Source organism: Panthera pardus, unplaced genomic scaffold (assembly GCF_024362965.1).
Source record: "Panthera pardus isolate Hobbes unplaced genomic scaffold, ASM2436296v1 HiC_scaffold_13, whole genome shotgun sequence".
Taxonomy (NCBI): domain Eukaryota; kingdom Metazoa; phylum Chordata; class Mammalia; order Carnivora; family Felidae; genus Panthera; species Panthera pardus.
The window spans coordinates 169,785,645-169,812,093 of NW_026526688.1; the positions used below are offsets into that span (position 1 = coordinate 169,785,645).

At 38.3% G+C, this 26,449-nt stretch overlaps 1 protein-coding gene and 1 long non-coding RNA gene across 4 annotated transcripts in view; one reads left to right on the forward strand and one right to left on the reverse strand.

Moving 5' to 3' along the window:
* The window catches only part of TMEM33 (transmembrane protein 33), a 20,647-nt gene extending 12,756 nt beyond the window's left edge, over positions 1 to 7,891 (reverse strand). Inside the window, exons 1-4 of one of the 3 annotated variants that reach the window (XM_019413229.2) lie at positions 7,767 to 7,891; positions 7,510 to 7,582; positions 3,870 to 3,964; positions 3,208 to 3,395 (exon numbers count right to left, since the gene is read on the reverse strand). In XM_019413229.2, the coding sequence (XP_019268774.1) occupies positions 3,208 to 3,395; positions 3,870 to 3,964; positions 7,510 to 7,554 (328 nt within the window). In that variant the 5' untranslated portion in view covers positions 7,555 to 7,582; positions 7,767 to 7,891. Of the gene's footprint in view, positions 1 to 3,207; positions 3,396 to 3,869; positions 3,965 to 5,103; positions 5,261 to 7,509; positions 7,583 to 7,691 lie in introns of those variants that run through there. The other 2 variants (XM_019413235.2, XM_019413245.2) reach the window with 2 other exon arrangements.
* On the forward strand, positions 7,819 to 21,736 carry LOC109245761 (uncharacterized). The gene is made up of 3 exons (XR_008421791.1): positions 7,819 to 7,933; positions 16,251 to 16,344; positions 21,286 to 21,736. It is a non-coding gene; the product is annotated as an uncharacterized LOC109245761 (long non-coding RNA).
* Positions 21,737 to 26,449: the final 4,713 nt, after the last annotated feature.

The following is a 26,449-nucleotide window of genomic DNA, read 5'->3' on the forward strand; positions in this document are numbered from 1 at the left end:
CTTTGTACTGCTTTCCTCATCACAACTGCTTAGGAAAGAGTGTGGGGAACAGTTTAAAATGTACTTCCACAGGGGTGCCTGGCTGGCTCAGTCTGTACAACATGCAACTTGATCTCGGGGCGCTAAGTTTGAACCCCACGTTGGGGGTAGAATTCACGTAAAATAAAAATGAAAAATAAAACTTTAAAAAAGGACTTACCAATTTTCCTCAACTAAAGATCCTGCATTATCTCTTTCCTATAAGATCCCCATTATCTCTTTCCTACAAGATCCCTATTATTTCAAGATACCGTACCTATGAAGCTTGTACAGCCATGTGTTCTCAACCTGTACTGAATAAAAAGTGTGTATTTGGGGTTGTGTACAGTTAGTTCAAAGTCTCATCAGTTTAATTACAAACATATTTGAATTCAATTGTTTGGCTTTATGTCATGGATAAATATACAACTTTCATTCAGCTTTTTGAAAAATGAAAATTGCTCAAAAGATCCTATTTATTACCCAATTTCTGCCAGGTCAAGAAAAACGAGAGCAAAAACACTGTCAAGTATTTTCCTAAAATGACAGAGACTGTTCATCCATCATGAAGGGCAAAAACACTCAGCCTAAAAGTATCTGCAGTTTCTGGGATGCCTGACTGGCTTAGTCAGTACAGCATGTGACTTGATCTCAGGGTCATGAGTTCAAGTCCCACGTTGGGGGTAGTTTACTTTAAAAAAAAAAAAAAAAAAAAAAAATCAAAAAAATTTTTAAATTACCCTTATTTAAAAAAATTATTTGCAGTTTCTAGGAAATGAACCATTATATTTTTCTACATTAACTGAAAGCTTGGTGTGATGGGAAATTGTGATTACTGTAACACAAAGAGTACCAAATTCATTCATTATAACTGTAACTCATTAGATCCAAAGGTCCCTAATTTCCAACTGGCAAAGATGACAGTGATATACCCAAGGTTTACAAAAATCCTACCTCTCATCTAGTAGTTCTCCAAATTAACATCCTAACCAATTCTTCCCCAACACACACAAGAATTAAGTAAAATGCCAATTTCCTCAGTAGAGATCATGTATATACAGCTTTATACTTTTTTTTAAATTTTTTTTTTTTAACGTTTATTTATTTTTGAGACAGAGAGAGACAGAGCATGAACGGGGGAGGGGCAGAAAGAGGGAGACACAGAATCGGAAGCAGGCTCCAGGCTCTGAGCCATCAGCCCAGAGCCCGACGGGGGACTCAAACTCACGGACCGCGAGATCGTGACCTGAGCTAAAGTCGGAGGCTTAACCGACTGAGCCACCCAGGCGCCCCAATATAGCTTTATACTTTTTAATCAATCATAGATCATTTTGGAACTGATGAAAGCTACAACTCTCTTCTCTAAGGCCATTGCAAAATCTTGTTGCTTCTTAGTTAAATTTAAACTCTGACACATATCCTAACTTAAAGCCTGATTCTGCAGAAGCAATGCAAGTAATGAAAACAGAACCCTGAAGAGAGTCAAGACATGTGGGTTTTAATCATGGCTCTGACACTAACTTCATTTCCTAGGTCAAGTGTCATCAAAGCTACAGATTTTATTTTTTATTTTAAGAGAGAAACAGGCAGTGCATGTGAGCGGGGCAGGGGGCAGGGGGAGAGAGAGAATCTTAAGCAGACTCCACGCCCAGTGCAGAGCCCAACACGGGCTCCGTCCCACGACCCTGGGATCATGACTTGAGCCAAAATCAAGAGTCAGAGCCACCCAGGTGCCTCAAAGCTACAGATTTCTAACAAGTTTTTACTTCTAACATTCTATAATTCACAAATCCTTAGAAGAGATTCATAATCTTAGCTTTCAATGTAACTTTTAAACTATTCAGAAAATAAAAAGGGTGAAAAGTCTACAAGTTAAACCCTAAGTACCTATCATGGCTAGACATCAAGGACAGCATCACCCATGTAAATGCAAAGATCAGAACACAACTTTGTAATATGACTTTGGGCTCATCTTTATTTACTAACATAATACCCAACTACTTTTAAGAATCAGATTAGTATTGGGGTGCCTGGGTGGCTCAGTCGGTTAAATGTCTGACTTCAGCTCAGGCCATGATCTCGGGGTTCAGGAGCTATCTGTGCTGACAGCTCAGAACCTGGAGCCTGCTTCGGATTCTTTGTCTCCCTCTTTCTCTGCCCCTCCCCTACCCACCTCTGTCTCTCAAAAATAAATAAACATTGAAAAAAAAATTTTTTTTAAAATTCAGATTAGTATTGGGGCACCTGGATGGCTCAGTAAGTTAAGTATCTGACTCGATTTCAGCTTAGTTCATGATCTCACAGTTCATGTGTCCAAGTCCTGCACTGGACTCCGTGGTAACAGCATGGAGTGTACTTAGGATTCTCTCTCTCCCTCCCTTCCTCTCTCTCGCTCTCTCTCTCTCTCCCCCTCTCTGCCCTTCCCCCAACTCTTTCACCTCACAATGAACATTAGTAGATCAAAGGTCCTATGGTAAAGAAACCTACTGAAGGCCGTTTGATCCAGTGCTTCTCAAACATACTAAACTAAAGTCCTCCTCTCCAACCCTCCCCCATGTTTTTAGAAAACCACTTGTCACCCGACACACTTTTGAAATGTATAAACATACAATTCCAAATGAGTTCTGTAATCCTCATTAGCTCCAAATATTATCCATGTGTCCTTATTTTCTCCTCTATCCACAGTAAATACTAGTATTTTTATTGTATTTATTAATTATCCAATTCTCTCTTAAATAAGTTATTTCTTAATGAATTTCCATTTGTTTCTAGCTCACATGGAATTGAAAGAGCTGAGGATTCTTTTTTATGGCAAGATATATGGGCACTTTCCCAAAGAAGATTGAATCAAATAAAAAAACCTTAAATATTAAAATAAGTCCTCCACAGTCCTATGCTTTTAATCTGAACTTCACAATATCCATTGTGAACAGAGAGGCTTACAAGAGGCAGGAACAAAGACACAAAATTTAAAATCCCCACACCAGCTCTTCAAATTTAGACTTTACATTTTAGAGTCAGATATTCTTACACTAAATGTATCTTCATTCAAATTAAGTGCCAACAAACCAACCAACCCAGGCTTCATGGAACCCCTTACTGCCGAACCTTCCCTACTGCAAAAAATAATCAGAATCGTCTATATGCTTCATACGCGATTTCCTCATCAAAAAAGCACAAAAAGGATACTTGTAACCGGGTAGGAATTGACAAAGATGAGTGAGTACAGCAGGTAGTGGCAGCTGTCTTCCAATAAAGCCTGGGCCAGGAATGCTCTGCTTAACTGGAAATGCGGTAATCTCTGGTGCAGTCTCAGGGCACTAGTAAGAGCATTTGCCAGTAAAGCACGCTGGTAAAAGCTTGCAGCTTCGTGCAACCTGCAAATTACCAGAGGAGAGGTTATCATGAGACTTAACAACTACCATGTCTCTTCCTCCTTTGTGGATTGCATCATCATTGCACAACACCTAAATCTCTTCCATGTCAATAGAAAAAAATTACTTGAACCTACTATACCTTCTCAGAAGCATCACTTCATATACATACCCAACTGAATTTTATACAGCAGGCGTTCCTCCTATTAAGTGTCAAATAGGCAAAAAATATGAACTCCTCTCATCCCCACACATCCATTTTCTTTCTGATTTTCAACTTGATGTCAACTTTCACAAAGCACACGATATAAAATATTCCTTCAGTTGGTACTACTACTGGGTTATCAGTGCCTAAAGGAGACCTGCATTTTATTTGTCCTTGAAACTCTTGCAGTTTAACAAGTCTTCCACATAAAAGGTAGTCCATAAAAACCGACTGAACTGAGTATCAAAGGCAGAAATCTGTGTAATACATACCCAAGAAGTGGCAGAACAAACAAGGCAGAGCAGTAAACTGTGAACAATCGAGAAAGCCACATGGCCGTGTCCAGTTTATTGGTCATCATGAATTGCTAAATTTAAAAAGAAAAATATTGTAGTGAACTAAACCTGCAAATTATCTAAGAATGAAGATTACACAGTTTTACTCCTATTCAAAATGTCTTAACAGCCCTGTAGCAATTATTTAAAATCAAAATGAAAACTCTTAAGGCAGCTATTTCACATATACGCTCAGTAACACATCCAAACACCTTATGGCTTTGATGCAGAAAGCACCGAAGTACTTAAATAGAAAAAAAAAAATTTGTTATTTTTAAAAAATACAGACTAGTTAAGAAACCTTTGAACTGAAATTTAACTACAATTGTCTGTATTCCTTCAACACTTGTAATACTGGCTTCATCTTTTAAAAGAATGCTAAATAAGAACTAATTGCTCTCAAGAGAACCATAGTATCTGTTCTTAGAAAAACCTCAAATTCAAATAGGTAGGTTTAAGATTTGAGTAAAAAGGCATTACATAAAGCCACTTTGAATTAAATGAACCTTGCAAAAGGAGAAATGTAAAACCATGGTAATAGTCACTCACTACTGAACTTACTGGCCTGTGGATAATTTGCTTATGTATAAAGAAGGGCCTGAGATACTCTGTCCAAAATGTGGCTGTCAAATGTTAAATAGCACCTGCCTTTCCAATTTTATGACTTTCTTCATCCCCTGGAAACTGCCCCATACATCTTACCCTAGTTTCAATGGCCCTAGATTAAACTCCCATATACCACTTTACTCTCCATTTTTTCTCCATCTTTCTTTGCCCTTGCTGCATTTGCCAAAGATGTATCCATTATCACTAATGGGATAGCTTAAAATCTGATTTCTCATTAAAAATGTGTCTTGTATTCCAATTCTTAAGTGGCTTTTACATTTTTTTGATAGAATCTATGTTAATTTTTACATCAAGTTTCGACACAAACATACACAGATATACAAGTAAACAGAAGCTTCACAAAACATCATCCTTCCTATGTGTGACGGCTTTTGGTATTTTGTATTCTATTTAATGTTTAAGAAATACTTAGTGTTTCCACGATGCTGATTTCACAATTCATTTACGAATCTTAATGTGGAGTCTAAAAACACTACTCTAAGCAATCTAACTTAATTATCTTTTGAAATACTATATAAAAAGCTTTTGAAAAAAATGCAAGTACATTTTAAAATCCAAAGATGTTTTACTGCATGTCTTTATAACAATATGCAGGTAATTTCAGAAAAATCCCTGTTTTGGGGCACCTGGCTGGCTCAGTCGGTAGTGTCTGACTCTTGATCTCAGGGTCATGAGTTCCAGCCCCACGTTGAGTGTGGAGCCTACGAAAGAAAGAGGGAAGACAGAAAAAGAGGGAGAGATGGAAAGAAATAAAGAAGAAAAGAAAGATGTCTGTTTTATTCTAACCAAACCTACATTGTGACTCCTCTAAATTTAAATGATCACAAGTAGCCAAGTGGAAGAACGAACCTAGCTTACTGTACTCAGTTTCTCCACAAATATTCAGACTGAAACTTAATTTTACAACATGTTCTTTAAAATCTAGGGGCATGGGGCGCCTGGGTGGCTCAGTCGGTTAAGCGGCCGACTTCGGCTCAGGTCATGATCTCGTGGTCCGTGAGTTCAAGCCCCGCGTTGGGCTCTGTGATGACAGCTCAGAGCCTGGAGCCTGTTTCAGATTCTGTGTCTCCCTCTCTCTGACCCTCCCCCGTTCATGCTCTGTCTCTCTCTGTCTCAAAAATTAAAAAAAAAAACAAAAACCCCTTAAAAAAATAATAAAATAAAATCTAGGGGCGCCTGGGTGGCTCAGTCGGTTGGGTGTCCAACTTCGGCTCAGGTCATGACCTCACAGTTCATGAGTTCAAGCCCCGCATCGGGCTCTGTGCTGACAGCTCAGAGCCTGGAGCCTACCTTGGATTCTACAGCCTACCTCTGTCCCTGTCTCTCTCAAAAATAAACAAACATTAACAAAAAAAAATTTTTAATAAAAAAATAAAATCTATTTGTTTAGGGGCACCTGGCTCAGTCAATGGGGCATGCGACTCTTGATCTCCAGGTTGTGGATTCAAGCCCCTTGTTGAGTATAGAGATTGCTTAAAAATAAAATCTTTAAAAAAAATAAAACAAAACTGTTTAGGGTGTTTATTCTGTAATAAATCACTGGTCTCTGTGTTTCATTTTGAATACTTTATATATCTCTATTTTAGTACACAATAAAAAAGGTTTAAGAAAGTATTGGTTTATACTTTAAGAGGCAACAATCTAACCATGTTATAGTCAACAGATCTACTTAGGTGGAAAAACTATTCACACAGTCTCAAAGTATGCCACAGAATAGTTTTCAACTACAAAAGAAAAAAAAGTATTTTTACAGTGGAGAATCTGGTGGATACCACTTGAACCAAATAATCAAACTTAGTATCTGCAATGACGGAATAAATCAACATAAAATGCTTCTTGATATATATAGTGCACTGAAAAAGGCAGACTATCACTTATGTAACAACAATCGTGCCAGAATGTTCAACTTGAATCTAGTGACCAGGGGGAAAAAAAACCAGACAACTTCAATTTGAGAAGCATTCTGCAGAACAAGTCTGGACTCTTGAAAGTCAAAAATGGCAAGAGGAAGAAGGCAAGGGAACTATTCTGGACTAAAAGAGACTAAAGGCCAGTAAAAGCAATGCATGCTTTTAGATTGAATCCTGGATGAGGAGGAAGACACTTTAACACACAACTGAGGAAATCTGAATATGGATTTTAAATAAGGTAACAACATGTATCAGTGTTAAATTTCTCAAATTTAACTGCAAATATTGCCACAACGGCTGCACCGTGGTCATGTAAAAGAATACTTAAGTATGTATGAATTGGCCATCATTGTGTATGCAACTAATTCTTAAACGGCTCAGCAAAATCAAGAAAAAAGAAAATTTGTGTATATAAGTGGAAATGTTGCAAAATGTTTAAAAAGGAAAAAGAGACAAGCTCAATTCACACATTCATAGTGTTTAAAATTAGAGAGCAATACAAATAACTATTAAGCAGATCTGCATGCTAAGAATAAAACATTTACAGAAGCCTAAGATCTCTCTTCATTAAAAAAAAAAAAAAAAGGTACGGATAAAATGACGAAAAGAAAAAAAAAAGACCCCTCCCCCCTCACTGCGTAATTTCCATATAATGGCATAAAACGGGCAGAGAGACGTTCTCTCCCAGCACGCCTGTGCAGAATGAGGCCTGTGTCACGGCACCACCTCAGGTGGCATCTTCAACCTTGGAACCTAGGACAATTAGAGACCGAGAGGGGGGAAGAGGCAAGGCGGCCCAATTTCCTCGGCATACAGGTGAGGGTCACCTGCTCCAGGCCAGCCCACTGTCGCTACCAACAGAAAACCTGTAGCTTCCTCCACATCTTCGCTCAAGATCTCTTCTCTCTACGCTACCCCCACCTCACTCACTAAGCCCAGGCCCTTTAAGCGATGAGCTGAAACGCCTCGGAACTGAGCAACACTTCCTGCTCCTTCTAACTCCTATAAACCAACCCAGAAGACCCTGCTCGCTCACTTACCACTGCGCCCGCCCCTTGGGGGCCGTTCGGGGCCGTTTCTGCCATGGGGAGATTCGCACACGCGCCTCGGACGCTGCAATCGGTAAGGGAAGAAAAGGGATGTAAGCACGGGGCCACGACTCCGATAACCGGTTTCCCTGCACCGTGCAACGAGCCCGCCGCGCCCTAAGGGAACTCCGAACCTCAACAGAAGAAAAGTTTCGCCCGCTCCGGTGTAGCGAACTGCCTTGGGAGCACCCGAAGGGGCCGGAAAATACCTGTACGACACTGCCAAGAGCAAAGCCGGGCTTCTAGAAAAACCGGAGAGAAGGCGGAGCTTCGGAGCAAGACCCAACGGCGCCGATCTAACACCCCCGGCTCCAGGTTCTTGCCGAACCTGGAAGTGCTCCTTTTACTTCCGCGGGGAAGAGGCGGTGACAAAGAGGTGAAACCGATAGCGGTGTCTTGAGGCATGACGGGAAATGTAGTTTTTCTTATTTCAGTTTCGCCTGTCCTGTACTCTAGCTGTGGAAGCTAACAAGGGAGGGTGGCGAAGCAACTTTTCCCGCTTCTCCAGCTCCCAGACGGTCCTCTCTGTCCCTGTCCAAACCCCAAAATCTCTCTGCTCTTCTATGCAGAAGCCGTAGAAATGTCTTCTTTGCTGTTTTCCTCCGCAGGCTCGCTAAGCCCTGTGGTCCTAATTATAAAAATTTTCAACAAGTACTTAAGGAGGCCTGCTATGTGACAGGCCCCAATGCTTGGCATGGAGGGTAAAAAAATGAATATGACACAGATTGTGGGAAAGACAAACCGAAATCACAGCATAGTGCTTGTGTAATATGGACAGAGGGTACCTAAATCAGAAAGGGTCTGGGAAGGTTTCCTGGAAAAGGTAATTCTGGCCCTAAATTTTGAAGGACAAGGAGAAGTTGGCTAAACAGGGGAGGGAATTCCAGATAGAGCAACAGAAAGTTCATGAAGCAACAGGACAGAGTCAAGGAACTAGTTCAGTAGGACCACAATGAACGGATGTGTGTGTTGGGGGAGGGGTGGGACAGGGAGAGGTGGATTGTAAAAGATTTGAACCATCACTCTGGCAATAGGATAGAGGATGATCAGAGGAGCAAACTAAAACTCAGGGGATTAGTTGGAATGTTTCACATACTTACAGGAGAAATATCCAATATCCATGGGCAGTCCAGGTGCTAGGCAGTTAGCTGACAAGTCAAATGGTGCCCTATTGAAGCCATGTAAACTTGTTTTTCTTTTTTTTTAAGTTTATTTATTTATTTGAGAGAGACAGTGCAAGTGGAAAAGGGGCAGAGAGAGAGAGAGACAGAGGGAGGGAGGGAGGGAGAGAGAGAGAGAGAGAGAGAATATCCCAAGCAGGCTCTTCGCTGCCAGCACAGAGACAGATGTGGGGCTTGAATCCTTGAAGCTATGAGACCATGACCTGAACCAAAACCAAGAGTAGGACACTTAACCAGCTGAGTCACCCAGGCCCCTAAACTTCTGTTTTTCTAAGGTCACTTCCCAAGTTCAGGTTCTCATGATCTACAGCCTGGGTTATCTAAAGCACCGCCTTCACTGCACTCTTCATATATCATTTACTCCATATTTTTATAGCACTTATCATTCCCTAACAGTGCTTACAAATACTTAGGTACCTATCAGGAGTGTGTGTGTGTGTGTGTGTGTGTGTGTGTGTGTGTGTGTGTGTCTAAGCTTGGGCTGCCATAACAAAATACTGTACGCTTACAGAAAAGAAATTTATTTCTCACAGTTCTGGAGGCTGGAAAGTCCAGGACCAAGGTGCTGGCAGGAAGGTTTCATTCTGAAGCCTTTTTTCTTGACTTGTAAGTGGCTGCCATTTCATTGTGTGCTCACATGGCCTTTCCCTGGTAAGGAGAGGGAAAGGAGAGAACTCTTGCTTCCCCTTAGTTATTTATTTATCTAATTCTCAAGGTAGTTAACATACAGTGTAGTGTCTTCAGTAGAACTCAGTGATTCATCACTTACATGCAACACCCAGTGCTCATCCCAACAACTGCCCCTCTTAATACCCATCACCCATTTAGCCCATTCCCCACCCCCATCTACCTTCAGTTTGTTCTCTGTATTTAAGGGTCTCTTATGGTTTGCCTCCCTCTCAGTTTTTATCTTATTTTTCTCATCTGTCAAGTTTCTTAAATTCAACATATGAATGAAATCATATGATATCTGTTTTTCTCTGACTGACTTATTTCGCTTCCGTTTTTAATAAGGCCACCCAGTTTTATTGGTAGGGCCACACCCTTATACCTCATTTACACTTAATTACCTACTAAAGGTGTTATCTCCAAATCTACTCATATTGGGGTTAAGGTTCAACACATGAATGTTAGTCCATAGCAATATATATGTTTGGGAGCACCTGGGTGGCTTAGTCGGTCAAGCGTCCATCCCTTTCTCTCTCTCCCTCTCCCTCAAAATAAACATTATATATATATATTATTTATAAGCATATGTATGTAACATATATACATATATATACATATATATGTATATACACATATGTATATACGTATATAAAAGTATAAAAAATTATATATAAACATATATATAAATAAACATATATAAACATTAAATATATATTATATAATTATATATTATATATAAACATTACATATAAATAAACATTATATATTATTTATAAGCATATTTATGTAACATATATACATATATATGTATATGCACATATGTATATACATATATATAAACATATATAAAACATATATATATGAATATATGTTTTATTGATTTAAAAACTCCTCTTATGAGGCTCCTGGCTGGCTCATGGGGTAGAGCATATGACTCTCAGTATCAGGGCTTGGGGTCATGAGTTCACGCCCCACATTGGTCATGGAACCTACTTAAAAAAAATGCTCTTATGAAAAAAATATTAACCTCAAATGTTCTCTGCTTAAATTGCATATAACAATTGATTCTCACAAAGCACTTTTGTTGATTTTTACTGAACTTTTGTATCCAGAGCAACATGTTGTTGCTATTGATGAACCAACATAATTCTGTGAATGTTGTTTGATATTTTTGTTAAGGAATAAAATCAAAGTGAAACAACTAACACATATTGAAACTTCACTCTTTCAACAATGATGTGATCAACTTCTTTTCTGCAGTGAATAATGGTTTTTGAATACTGAAAGAATATTTACTCAATTTTTACTGCTGTTTACAATGTTAACAGCTACAGACATAACACACTTTTAAGTTTCATCCATATTAACAAGCTCTTCATAACTTTTTTTAAAGTTTATTTATTTTGAGAGAGAGAGAGAGAGAGAGAACACACATATGCACGGGGAGGGGCAGGGAGAGAGGGACAGAGAGAATCCCAAACAGGCTCCATGCACTGTCAGCACAGAGCCCAATTCAAGGACTTGCTCACACAAACCACAAGATCATGAGCTGAGCCGAAACCAAGAGTCAGATTCTTAACAGACTGAGCCACATAGGCACCCCATTCTTGACCATAACTTTTAAGTCTAGACAATCAACAAAATAATAAATAGCCTTGATTTGTCATGCTTGCTGGTGTTTCCATGTTGTAAATGCTGCCTCCATGACCTATTTGAAACTATTAGCCTAATGTCACTGAACATGAAACTGGAAAGAGATGTGCACAGCTCATTATCATATAACATTTCCATAATGCAGATACAATAGACATAAATAACCTCAAGGGCATAGATAATGGGAAAGTGTAGTAAAAATAATTACGAGTTTTGAATGTTTATTACCTTTCTTAAAAATATTTTTTGGGGCGCCTGGGTGGCTCAGTCGGTTAAGCGTCGGACTTCGGCTCAGGTCATGATCTCGCTGTTTGTGAGTTCAAGCCCCGCGTTGGGCTCTGTGCTGACAGCTCAGAGCCTGGAGCCTGTTTCGGATTCTGTGTCTCCCTCTCTCTCTCTGACCCTCCCCCGTTCATGCTCTGTCTCTCTCTGTCTCAAAAATAAGTAAATGTTAAAAAAAATTTTTTTTTAATATTTTTTAACATTTATTTATTTTTGAGAGATAGAGAGAGACAGAGCCTGAGCAGGGAGGGGCAGAGAGAGAGGCAGGCACAGAATCCGAAGCAGGCTCCAGGCTCTGAGCTGTCAGCACAGAGCCTGATGCACGGGGCTCAAATTCATAAACTGCAAGATCATGACCCCAGCCGAGCCCGAAGTCGACCCTTAACCGACTGAGCCCCCCTGGGGGCGCACCTATTACCTTTTTAAAAAAGTAATCTCTACTCCCAAAGTGGAACTTGAACTCACGACTATGAGATCCAGAGTTGCATGCTCTACTGACTAAGCCACCCATGTGCCCCTGTTATCTATTTTTAATATAACTCACTGTAAATTTATACACTTTAACTTTTAATTATGGCTGTGCATAACAACCAGCTCACGAAATTCTGAAAAATTTAACAATCAGCTCTTGCAAGCCAATATGTGCTGGGTCCAGCATACCACTATGTGCCTATTCCAATTCTACTCAATCATACTGCCCAGTGCCCCTGTCACCAGTCTCTCCTTTTCCCATCAGAAAATTCCCTCATTGAAACCCCTAAATATATTCCTATTCTATTAGAGAATTTATTTAATCTTCTCTTATAATTCAATGACTTTACATTCTGAAAGGACGTAAGTTTCAAGAAAGCAGACGTGATAAACTTAACAATGAGGAATAGAACAAGGTTGAGGACTTTTGGTTAATAGCCTTTTTTTTTTTTAAGGTTTTATTTTTAAGTAATCTCTACACCCAGTGTGGGGCTCAAACTTACAGCCCTGAGATCAAGAGTCTCATGCTCTACTGACTCAGGGACCCCAATAGTCTTAAAAATATTCTTAACTAAAATATAGTATACAACTATTCATTTTTAAAATGAAAACATTAATAACTGGTCAGGAAATAATACTAACAATAGTAAGACTGATCAGTGGATGCTGAACCCATTGGGTAAAATGTTGACAGGGGACACATTTCCAAAGCATTATACTAGAGATTTTTTTTAACCAATTACAAGAGGAAAGATGAATCTTTCCCAAGGAGCAACCTGGCAGTTAAAACCTAAGCTAGGGGATCAAATCTAGCATCACAAATATAGTGGGTTATCCTTACACTGTCTCTTGATATGATACAATACAATATTCACAACATTCCCTATAAGAAATTCTTGACAGAATATTTACTCTGAATCTAATCAAGCCCTTCTAGACCTAACTTTCACTTTATAGGAAATTCAAGGAGACAGAATAACACGTTAAACAACATTGTAAGACAAAAATAAAATGTGAGACCTTCTACAAAACAACTGGCCTGGCCTCTTCAAAAAGTGAGTATTGGGGCCCCTGGGTGGTTCAGTTGGTTAAGCATCCAACTCTTCATTTCAACTCTTGATTTCAGCTTAGGTCATGATCTCACAATTCATGAATTAGAGCCCCGCATCGGGCTCTGTGCTGACAGTGTGGAGCTTGCTTGGAATTTTCCCTCCCTTTCTCTCTGCCCCTATCCCACGTGCACTCTCTCTCTTTCTCAAAATAAATAAACTTAAAAAAAATGAGTATCATTATAAAAGATGGGAGAGCTATTTCAAATTAAAAGAATGTACAAAGTTAAAACAACCAAATGTTAGTTTGTGTAGATTCTAGATTGAAAAAGTGTAATAAAAGAAATCTGAGGGACATATAAACATTCGATTATGAGATGGATATTAGATGACATTACATGGTTATTGTTAATTTTTTGAGAGGTATGGGATTTACAAGTAAAGTTCCAGGGTGTCTGCAAATTACATTCAAAAGTTTCAGTGAAAGAGCAGTGTATCTAGGTGATGGACCAATAGAGATCATAAAAGCAAATGTAGCAAAATATCAATAATTATTTAATCTAGATGAAAGACATATGAATGTTTATTATTCTCTGATCTCATCTCTGTGTTAAAATTTTCCATATTAAAATGTTAAGAAAAGAATGTAGGGAATTTTGTTATAACAATGTAATACCTTCTGAGTTTTAATAAATTACTATATGATTTTTGGCTTATTACCTAAAATTATATTTAATGATCAATTGGAAATTCAATTTGGTCCTCCAATATTTTTAGAAACAATGAAAAAATCATTGGGAGCAAAATATGGCACTTTGATATACAGATTATTCTTTTTTACATTTTTTAATGTTTATTTATTTTTGAGAAAGAGAGAGACAGAACACAAGCAGGGGAGGGGCAGGGAGAGAGGGAGACACAGAATCCAAAGCAGGCTCCAGGCTCTGAGCTGTCAGCACAGAGCCCAATGTGGGGCTTGAACCCACAAACTGTGAGATTGTGACCTGAGCTAAAGTCGGACACTTAAATGACTGAACCACCCAGGCACCCCTGGTATAAGGATTATTTTAAGCTGAAGGCCTCTGAGAAGAAGCAGATAAAAAGGAAAGCTCTCTGCATTACTCCTATTGCCTAAAATAGGACATAAATTTATGAAGTTGTTCCCCCTCCTCTCTCTACTGGAAAGGACAAAAGTTACCTTAATCAGCCCAGAGATGGCAACAAGGAATCTACATAACATACTTTGCTAACTAGCCCTTATCTTTCATTAGATCTCCCATACATTCACCTTCCCCCAATTTGTCACCCTATAAACTCAAAGTCCTCTTCGTTTGGTCACTTCTCTAAAAATTTACTGTTCTTTTGGGAAGATACTCCATACGCCCAAGTTCTAACCATCTCTTTGAGTTACTCATTTCTGGGTATTCCCATTGTGTATGCTTCATTCACATGTTAATAAGCTGTTTCTTTTTCTCTTGTTAATCTGTCTTTTGTCAGTCTAATTTTCATGGGCACCAGCCAATGAACTTAAGATGGGTAAAGGGAAAAAAGAAATTTTTCCTCCTCTACAAACGTCAGATGAATTGCAAAAGTATTTGTTACAGAGAGTAATTTTTTCTCAACATCTAACCTGGTATTTCAAATTGTTCCTTTGTTTGGTGCCCTGGAAAAATCAACAGCTATTAAGATTTAGAAGATTGCAAGGGATGCCTTTCAAAATGTGGAGAGAACCAGTGTGACAAGTTCCCAAAAAGATAACTTTTTAGGAAAACAGATACATGGAAGTTTTGCTCTGTTTCATCTCATTAAAAATATTAAAGCCAGTACATCTTTCAGAAAATCTTTCTTGTGGGGCACCTGGCTGGCTTAGTCAGTATAGCACGTGACTCTTAATCTCAGGGTTGTACATTTGAGCCCCATGTTGGGTGTAGAGATTACTTAAAAGTAAAATCTTTAAAAAAAAAAAAAGAAAGAAAATCTTTTTTGTACTTCCAGGGGTACATGTATCACAGAAGTTAATTTTTTGCCATATTTATTTCAGATTTTTCTGTTTTATCAAACAGTACATACAGTTGAAACCCATCCCCATTCCATTATCCTAACTATCCAGAGCTACCTTTTCACTGAAATCACTGTATTCTTACTGTTCATGTTTTTATACTTTTGTTACATAGATTTATATTACCTCTGTACATGCGCAATAAGCAATATACAGTATAGTTTTCTATCCTTTTATATTTTTCACAGATGGTACCATACTTCATGTATGCTCTTAGAATCTACTTTTTTCAGTCAACAGTGTGTTTAGGATGTAACCATGGTACTACACCTGGGTTTAGTTCATTTATTCTAGCTATCTTATGGTATCCTATTTATGAATTACCAAAATGAATTTATTTGGCATCTTCATGAACATTTAGTCTTTTACCTTTAAAATCAATTCTGGGAGCACAAACAAAAATAAAAATAGATGTGGAATAGTTAGGCCAGAATATCTTCAACTTTGCATATTAAAATAGTTGCAAATTTACTTCTAGTGGTTGCACTTAGAGTATGAGAATATCCTTAATCCCTGCCAACATTTGTTATTTTTAGTTCCCACCAAATCTTATGTGTATGAAAATGGTATATCATATTTGTTCTAATGTACATTTTCCTTAGTAGCAGTGAGTTTGAGCACTCTTTCGCAATTTTATTGGCCATTCAGGTTTTCTCTTCAGTTGCCTTTTTCTACTGGATTGTTTGTCTCTGATACCATCTGCTATTATTAGTTTGTTAGAGTTTTTAATTATTTATTTATTTTTATTTTTGTTGGAGAGGAAAGAGGACGCAAGTGAGCAAGGGGCAGAAAGAGAGAGAGACAAGCAGGGTTCACCTGAAGTGGGGCCCAAGCTCACCCAATGTGGGACTTGAACTCAGGAACCATGAGATCATGACCTGAGCTGAAGTCAGATTTTAATGACTGAGCCACTCAGGCGCCCTTGTTAGAGTTTTTCAAAAAGTATGTTAAGATGTTAAAATTATGTTTTGATACTAGTCCTTTGATAGTGTTGAAATTTTTTCCTTTGCCTTTGAAACCTAAATAAAAATAGTAAGTGAATATATGGAGGAAGGATCTGTCCCACAACATTAGGCCCCAAGCTTAACCAGAGACTGCCTGGCCATGGCTCCATGAAGCTATCAAATTAAGATAAATGAAAAGGGCACAAACCAAGTTGCTTTCCAAATGGCTCATGGTTTGCTTGCCTGATTTATGAAGGATGATACTCCCCATTAAAACTCTTTTTAGTAGGTTGACTTCATTTTGCTGACTGAACCAACATAATCGTTTTATTCTAATAATCGAGTTCCTTTCATTACATGCTTTTTGCTTCTTGTGCATTCTCAGACAGGCTGAAGGTAGACGGAAATGGAACACAATGGAGGTTCTAGAAATGTTACCAAGAAGAAATCATTTATTTCAAATGGATGAAAATAAGGAGGTAACAACTTATCAGATTGTACTATGATTATTTTTACAAATGATGCTCACTTTTAGTAACTGCTAGATTTTCTTCTACTGCTGTTTCTCCCTAGAGCAGAAGCATCACAAAGACTATATTTTCTCCACTCCCGTGCTATTCTCTTGGGCTTCAAATGAAACTATAGATCCTGAAGTGGATTCCAGGACAGTGTTTCAGGCAACTTAGGGACAGTGTGAAATATACTGAAGTCATAGTGGAAGAAGCTGAAGCTACTGTGCCAAGATATATGAGCTTCCAGTGGTTAGTGTTGACTATTGAATGCAGTGACATCTATCATTTTCTCCTTTGTAAGGTATCATAAACCATTTTATGTTTTTTGAATAGTCTATTATTATTATTATTATTATTATTATTATTCACATATGACACTCTATTACTTTCAGGTATACAACATTGATTTGATACTTCTATACATTGGGCAATAATCACCACCATAAGTCTAGTTGTCTGTCACCATACAAATTTACAAATTTGTTTTTCTTATGATGAGAACTTTTAAGATTTACTCTTGGCAACTTTCAAGTATACAATACCAGTTTATTGACTATAGTCACCATTGCTGTACATTACATGCCCATTGCATATTTATTTTATATCTGGAAGTTTATATTTCTTGATCCCCGTCGCTCATTTTGCTTACCCCCATACCACCTCCCCTTTGGCAACCACCAATCTGTTTTCTTTGTGAGTTTTGTTTTGTTTGTTCATTTGCCTTTTTTGTTTTGTTTTGTTTTTGTTTTAGATTCCATTTAGCAAAATACCCACAAGGTCCATCCATGTTGATGCAAATGGCAAGATTTCCTTTTTTAATGGCTGAATAGTATTCCTGTGTGTGTGTGTGTGTGTGTGTGTGTGTGTGTGTGTGTGTGTGAGAGAGAGAGAGAGAGAGAGAGAGAGAGAGAGAGAGATAGACAGAGACAGAGACAGAGAAAGACAGAGAGAGACTTCCTCTTTATCCATTCATCCATTCATGGACACTTATGTTGCTTTTGTATTGTGGCTATTCTAAATAATCCTGCAGTGAGCATAGGGGTGCATATATCTTTTTGACTTAGTATTTTAGTTTTCCTTGGACATTTTATGTTTTACGTTATATACGGATGGTATTTAACACCCCTTCCTTTTCTTTTTGTTTAACAATTGGAATTTTCCCCGCTGGTGTATATCTTTACTTTCTTCCTTGATCAGTGTGTTTGCTAGTGTTAAATCAAGGAGGTCACTAGACTGAAGGTGATTCTAGTACCTTATCAGAATTAAGTGAGCAATCCAAAACCGAACCCTGTAAATGCCTCAAGGTTAAGAAAACAAAATCTAAGGATAATCAATCGCAAAGAGCCAACTTGACTTTCCAAATAAGGCAAATATTTAAGCTATAGCCAATCAAAATAATTTCCTTGCTTTGCTTCTGCCTTTACTCCATAAAAGTCTTTCTCCTAGCTCCTATCGTGGAGCACTTGTTACCACTTCTGGCTTGGTTGGCACTGCCTGATTCGAACTGATTTTTGCTCAAATAAGATCTTAACATTTTTAATGTGCCTTAGTTTTATCTTTAATAATAGTGAATAACTTACCAAATATACACGTTTGTCTTAGTCAGGACTCTGTTGACTGTAACAGAAATTAATCCCAAACAGACTTATGGGGAAATGGGGCCAAAGTAATTACTTTGAAAAGACCAGAGGGACCGTAATAATCCAAGCTTGATTCTCAGTGGGTTCAGTCTGGTCCCCTAAATTATTTTTTATTTATTCACTTTTTTTTTTAATTTATTTTTAAGTAAGTTCTATGCAACCCCAGAGATCAAGAATCACATGCTCTACCAACTAAGCCAGTCAGGTGCTCCCTCTTTTTTTGTTTAAAGAGTGTGCTTGAATATGAAGGGTTTTTTATTTTATTTTATTTTAATGTTTGTTTATTTATTTTGAGAGAGAGAAGGAAAGAGAGAGAGAGAATGCATGTGCATGCAAGTGGGGGTGGGGCAGAGAGAGAGAGAGAGAGAGAGAGAATCCTAAGCAGGTTCTGCACTATCAGGACATAGCCTGATGTAAGGCTTGATCCCATGAACTGTAAGATCATGACCTGAGCTGAAATCCAAGAGTGGGATGCCTAAGTGACTGAATCACCCAGGCGCTCCTAATTTATTTATTTATTTTTATTTAAAAAAACTTTTTTAAACATTTATTCATTTTTGAGAGTGAGAAAGACAGAGCATGAATGGGGGAGGGGCAGAGAGAGAGGGAGACAGAATCTGAAGCAGGCTCCAGGCTCTGAGCTGTCAGCACAGAGCCTGATGTGGAGCTCAAACCCACAAACTGTAAGATCATGACCTGAGCCGAAGTCAGACGCTTAACTGACTGAGCCACCCAGGCGCCCCTATTTTATTTTTAAAGTAAGCTCTACCCCCAGTGTGGGGCTTGACCTCAGGACCCCGAGATCAAGAGTCATATGCTCTCCCAGTTGATCTAGCCAGGCACCCCTGGTCTCATAAATTCTTAACCTATCGTTAAGATAGATGGTCCAGGCTTAGGTCATTCACCCACTCTTGTCTGAATGGAGTAGTAAGGGGAGGATGTATGGGATCAGCCTCATCTGAAACTCTATGCCTGTTGCTATGAAAAGAACAATGTATGGATGCCAGGAAAGCAAAAACAATATAGTTCCATTTCAATCATCCTTTTTTATCCAATGCTTTTTATATTTTTGCTTCTCCCCCTCCCCCAATGTCTGTCAATCAATTTTGACTTGATAAGAGTTACCTCAGGGTGGACATCAATTCCCGTTATCCAGCTTATTTTAATTGAACGAAGAAAATTTTGCTGTAACACACCCCCAAAGCTGAAGCAGTTGGCTACTAAAAGGCCATTACTCCTTTTGGATAGAAATTGGCTGATGGAGCAAGAATTGATTCCGGAGTTATTGATGATTTGGCTCTCCCCAGTTTTCGGGGGTGGGGGGGTTCTACTGAACCATCAAGTCATCAATTTGCTCATTTCTGCTTCCATCAGTGATTAATGATCCTGAGGTTGGATAGGGCATCTTTGCAATTGCTAAGTGCTGAGTCATTCATCTCATTAAGAATACATTCCTACCTTCATTTGCTGCCTGAAAAGTAAGCCCCAGAAGCTCTGCAGATATAGCATGACTATGAGATCTTAACTATGCATGAATGTATATGTAAGCGTGTTTTCCTTTGTTTTTGACTGAGCTGTTTTTATAATCCATAAATCATAGATAACTGATAGCAAGGCAACTAGTTTTTGTCTATTTTGTTAGTTTTCTATTGCTGCTTTTCTTTTCCTTTTTTATTATTTTTTTTAAGTAGGCTCCATGCCCAATGTGGGGCTTGAACTTATGACCCTGAGATCAAGAGTTGTATGCTCTACCAACTGAGCCACCCAGGTGCCCCTCTATTGCTGTTTCTAAAAACTGCCATGAATTTGGCATCTTAAAGCAACACAAATTTACTTTCTTACAGTTCTGGAAACTAGAAGTCCCACACAGGTTCCCCTGGGCTAAGATCAAGGTAACTGCAGAGCTCCATTACTTTCTGGAGGCTGTAGGGAGAATTATATTTGCTTGCCTTTTCTAGCTTTTAAAGGCCACCCCATTCCTGAGCTCTTGGATCCCTTTCTCTATCTTCTAAATCAGCAATGTTGCATCTTTCTGACCATCCTTCCGTAGTCACAGCTCCCTCTGACTCTCTCCTGCTTACCCTCTTCCACGTTTAAAGACCCTTGTGATTACATTGAACCCACCTGGATAATCCAAGATAATCTCTACAATTAGGTCATCTGATTAGCAATCTTAATTCCCTCTGTATCAACTCAATTCCCCTTCACTCCCTAACATATTGACAGGTTCTGAGGATTAGGCTGGGACATTTTGGAGGTGGGGGAAGTAGGCATTATTCTGCCTTCCACCATCTATAGACATGCAAATAAATTCTGCCAAATGGAGATTGCTTTGACATCTCTACCCACCCACTCCTGTAGCAAAATCCACTTTTCCTTCCATTTCAACATTCCTTTACTCTATAGGAAGTTGTAGATCTTTGACTTCACCTTTGAACCAATTTTAACAGATTTCCCAGTTCTCTCATTATTTAATGAGCTACATAAAATCTTCGACATGTGTTTATCTTATACATCATATGAAATAAATTATTAGCTTATAAATATTTATAGGTCATGATTGTACCTTATTTTGAAAATTTATCAGAGGCTTAGGTACTAGAGATTGAAAAAATAGAAATGTATACACTAGAGATACATCGTAGGGCTTCAGGAAATGATGGTATACCTCAATCTCTTCCATCTTCTTATAGATTTCAACGTGATCAGGAGATAGACTTGGCTGGGACTCCAACAGCTACTGGTTGAAAGTCAGAGATCAGGTTACTTCCTTCTGACATTTGAAACTCAAGTTTGAATCCTAGTCCATTCAAGGGAATTGTCTAAGATCATCTATCTGTTCATTACTCTACCTGGACTTCAGAAGTTTTACAATCTACTTTTTAAAAAGAAAGCTGGGGCTTCTGGGTGGCTCAGTCAGTTGATCGTCCAACTCTTGATTTCGGCTCAGGTCTTAATCTCACAGTTCTTGAGATCAAGCCCGGAGTCTGGCTCTGCGCTGACAGCATGGATTCTCTCTCTCCCTCTCTCTCAGCTTAGGATTCTCTCTCTCCCTCTCTCTCTGGCCCTCCCCCCACTCTCTTTCTCAAAATAAATAAATAATGAAAACATTAAAAATTTTTTTAAAAAGTAAAAATTAAAAGGAAAGTTAACAATGAACTAACCCCTACCTCCAGTCATTGACCCACAAATAGTGATTTTGCGAGATGAAGTGAAAATGTTAAGCATTTTTGCTTAAAAGCGTAAAGCATCTGGTTCATCTTCACAGGGAAGTTGGAGTATTCTGGTCTGATACAGCAACCACCCTGGCTCTGTTTCCTTTCCCTTGGAGCACTCAACCAGCTCTGACAGAACAGCTTCCGGTAAACTTGTTACCCTACCTATTGAATCCAGAAGGTCAACATTTCCAGTAGTCTAGAAGAAACAGAGAGAGAGAAGACAAGAAGCTTCCTTATTACAAATCCAAATCCTTTTCATTTGCTATTTCATCACAGAGTAGCTGGCCACTAACTCTATAGATCAAAATTGTGCTATCCAGCTATGCTTTAAATATAATAAAATTTCAGTAAAATAAAAATGTGAATAATAATAAAATAAATAATGGGATTTGGTAGGGATTGCATTGGGTAATATAGACATTTTAACAATATTTCTTCTTCTAATCCATAAGCCTGGAATGTTTTTCCATTTTTTTTGGTGTCCTCTTCAATTTCTTTCATCCGTGCTCTATACTTTTTAGAGTACAGATCTTTTACCTCTTTGGTTAGGTTTATTCGTAGATATCTAATGTGTTTGGTGTAATTATGAATGGGATTGATTCCTTGATTTCTCCTTCTGTTTCTTCATTATCGGTGTATAGAAATGCAATAGATTTCTGTATATTGATTTTGTACTCTCTGACTTTACTTATTTTGTGTATCAGTTCTAGCAGTTTTTTGGTGGAGTCTTTTGGGTTTTCTTTCTCTCTCTCTCTCTCTCTCTTTTTTTTTTAATGTTTATTTATTTTCAAGAGAGAGAGAATGAGAGTTCATGTGTTACTGGGGGGAAGGCAGAGAGAGGGAAACAGGGGGGCTCAAACTCATGAGCCATGAGATCATGACCTGAGACGAAGGCAAATGCTTAACCGACTGAGCCACCCAGGCGCCCCAGAATGTTTTGGGTTTTCTATATAGAGAGTATCCTGTCCTCTGCAAATAGTGAAAGTTTGACTACTTCCTTGCCAGTTTGAATGCCTTTTATTTCTTTTTGTTGCCTGATTACTGAGGCCAGGATTTCCAGCACTATGATGAACAGTGGTGAGAGTGGACATCCCTGTCTTGTTCCTGACTGTAGAGGAAAAGTTTTCAGGTTTTCCCCACTGAGGACATTAACTGTGGATTTTTCATGTAATGGGATTTGTAAGCTCAGTAGAAGCCTGAAAAAGTCAGTTTTGGGTGCTATATTTATCCTTTTTTTTTTTAAGTTTATTTATTTATTTTGAGAGAGAGAGAGTGCACACGTGTGTGCAAGTGGGCAAGAGATAGAGAGAGAGAGAGAGAGAGAGAGAGAGAGAATCCCAAGCAGGCTCCATGCTGTTAGCTCAGAGCTTGACTCAGGGCTTGAATTCACAAACTGTGAGATCATGATCTGAGCTGAACCAAGAATCTGACACTTAACTGACTGAGACACCCAGGCATCCCTATATTTATCCTTTTGATCAAAGTCCTAAAGAGTAATTTTACATTTATTTGTCTGTGGCCTATATATTTTTTTCCTTTTGTGAAGAAAATTATTTGTATTTTCTTTTATTTTTAAAAATTTTTTAATGTTTATTTTTGAGAGAGAGAGAGGGACAGAGACAGAGCATGAGCAGAGGAGGGGCAGAGAGAGAGGGAGACACAGAATCTGAAGCAGGCTCTAGGCTCTGAGCTGTCAACACAGAGCCCAATGTGGGACTCGAACTCACAAGAACCGTGAGATCATGACCTAGGCCAAAGTTGGACGTTTAACTCACTGAGCCACAAAGCACCCCAAAATTATTTATATTTTATATATTTTTAAAAATTTAATTGTTTTTATTTTTTTAAATTTATATCCAAATCAATTAGCATATAGTGCAACAACGATTTCAGGAGTAGATTCCTTTGTACCCCTTACCCATTTAGCCCATCCCCCCTCCCACAACCCCTCCAGTAACCCTCAGGGTGTTCTCCATATTTATGAGTCTCTTCTGTTTTGTCCCCCTCCCTGTTTTTATATTATTTTTGTTTCCCTTCCCTTATGTTCATCTGTTTTGTCTCTTAATGTCCTCATATGAGTGAAGTCAAATGATTTTTGTCTTTCTCTGACTAATTTCACTTAGCATAATACCCTCCAGTTCCATCCACGTAGTTGCAAATGGCAAGATTTCATTCTTTTTGATTTCTGAGTAATACTCCATTATATATATATATATATATATATATATATATATATATATATATATATACACCACATCTTCTTTATCCATTCATCCATCGATGGACATTTGGGCTCTTTCCATACTTTGGCTGTTATTGATAATGCTGCTATAAACATGGGGGTGCATGTGTCCCTTCAAAACAGCACACCTGTATCCCTAGGATAAATGCCTAGTAGTGCAATTGCTGGATCATAGGGAAGTTCTATTTTTAGTTTTTTGAGGAACCTCCATACTATTTTGCAGAGTGGCTGCACCAGCTTGCATTCCCACCCACAATGAAAAAGATCCTCTTTCTCCGCATCCTTGCCAACATCTGTTGTTGCCTGAGTTGTTAATGTTAGCAATTCTGACAGGTGTAAGGTGGTATCTCATTGTGGTTTTGATTTGTATTTCCCTAATGATGAGTGATGTTGAGCATTTTTTCATGTGTCGATTGGCCATCTGGATGTCTTCTTTGGAGAAGTGTCTATTCATGTCTTTTGCCCATTTCTTCACTGGATTATTTGTTTTTTGGGTGTTGAGTTTGATAAATTCTTTATAGATTTTGTATACTAACCCTTTATCTGATATGTCATTTGCAAATATCTTCTTCCATTCTGTCAGTTGCCTTGTAGTTTTGCTGATTGTTTCCTTTGCTGTGAAGAAGCTTTTTATTTTGATGAGGTCCCAGTAGTTCATTTTTGCTTTTGTTTCCCTTGCCTCTGGAGATGTGTTGAGTAAGAAGTTGCTGGGGCCAAGATCAAAGAGGTTTTTGCCTGCTATCTCCTCGAGGATTTTGATGGTTTCCTGTCTTACATTGAGGTCTTTCATCCATTTTGAATTTATTTTTGTGTCTGGTGTAAGAAAGTGGCCCAGGTTCATTCTTATGCACGTTGCTGTCCAGTTTTCCCAGCACCACTTGCTGAAGAGACTGTCTTTATTCCATTGGATATTCTTTTCTGCTTTGTCAAAGATTAGTTGGCCATACGTTTGTAGGTCCATTTCTGGGTTCTCTATTCTGTTCCATTGATCCGAGTGTCTGTTTTTGTGCCAGTACCATACTGTCTTGATGATTACAGCTTTGTAGTATAGCTTGAAGTCTGGGATTGTGATGCCTCCTGCTTTGGTTTTCTTTTTCAAGATTGCTTTGGCTGTTCGGGGTCTTTTCTGGTTCCATACACATTTTAGGATTATGTGTTCTAGCTCTGTGAAGAATGCTGGTGTTATTTTGATAGGGATTGCATTGAATATGTAGATTGCTTTGGGTAGTATTGACATTTTAACAATATTTGTTCTTCCCATCCAGGAACATGGAATCTTTTTCCATATTTTTGTGTCTTCAATTTTTTCATAAGCTTTCAAAATTATTTGTATTTTAAAGGGTAGATTTCCTACACTTTAATGTTCTTCATTATAAAAATAATATATGCTTATATTAGAAAATTTGGAAAAACATTTTATTATTTTATTTTTTTAATGTTTATTTATTTTTTGAGAGAAAGAGAAAGCAAGAGAGATCCTGTGTGCATGAGAAGGGGAGGGGCAGAGAGAGTGAAATCCCAAGCAGGCTCCATGCAGACGGCACAGAGCCTCACTTGGGGCCCAAACTCATGAAGCTGTGTGATCATTACATGAGCTGAAACCAAGAGTCGGACATTCAATCGACCAAGCCACACAGGCGCCCCTGGAAAAACACTTTAAAAATAAGAAAAAAAGTTATTCACAACACAACCATCCAGATTGCTATTGGCTTTTATTACTGCCTAAGTTTTTGTTGGATTTTTTTCTTACATTGTAATAATCTTTCATACATAAAATGTTTATATTGTCTTTTCACTCAATATAATCAGCAATTCCTATGTCATTGTTACATAATTTTTTGGCTACATAATTTTTCACCAGCTTGATATTCTGTAGTTTAAGTGACATTTGCATATTTGTTATCTTTATGTCTATGATAAGGTTTGTCTTTTATGGTAGCTGCAAATTTATTTATTCAATTTTTTATTACTGCTTCTTGTTAATTAAGCTATTTATATAAGTTTATTAAGAACAAAATTCAGTAGTTATATTAACAACATCAAAATACAGAATTCAGATTCTTTAAATTTCTCCAGTAGAAGCTTAAAAAAAAACCCATAAAACTCAATACAGATCACAAGAAGTCCAGCTAGTTTTAAAGGCAATCAGAAATTTGCCTTTCCATCAAAATCATTGTTATCCATAGTACATAGCAATAAACATTTTGATCACTAACCACAAGCTTAGTAAGAACAACTTGTAAAAGTAGACAGCGAGCATATAATACAAAAATAAAATGGAAGTCAGTGTTAAGCACTATTCTCTTTGGTTTTATTCAGAGCTGTTTTTTCAGTATTTGTTCATTTATTCATTAAATATTGAAGGAGCACTAACTAGATACTAGACATTGGAGAGAGGACAGTTAATAAGAAATACTTTTTAGCATTCATTCTGGGGCTGACTGGATCATCTTCAAATTCTTTTTTTTTCTTTTAATGTTTATTTATATTTGAAAGAGGCGGAGGGGATAGGGAGAGAGAAAGAGAGAGAGAGACTGAGAGCAAGCAGAGGAAGGGCAGAGAGAAAGGGAGACACAGAATCTGAAGCAGGCTCCAAGCTCCGAGCTGTCAGCACAGAGCCCGATGTAGGGCTTGAACCCACAGGCCGTGAGATCATGACCTAAGCCGAAGTTGGACACTTAACCGACTGAGCCATCCAGGCGCCCCAATCATCTTCAAATTCTTTTGCATGCTATAAAATGTTTCCTGGGCTCTGTCTGCTAATGTTGAAGAATCAGAACCGTGTGCTGGGTTATTCAAAAGGCACTGCCCCTCTCTTGGTGCTCATGTCTTCAGTGGTAGCTGGTTAATGTGACTGTGACAACACCTAGGCTTGTTGTTATAAAGGGAGGGATATTTGTGGTCTCTCAGAAAAAGGAAGTCCTGTGGAGAGGGCAGCTTGCTGTGGGAAGCAGCCATTCTGCAGCACCCAT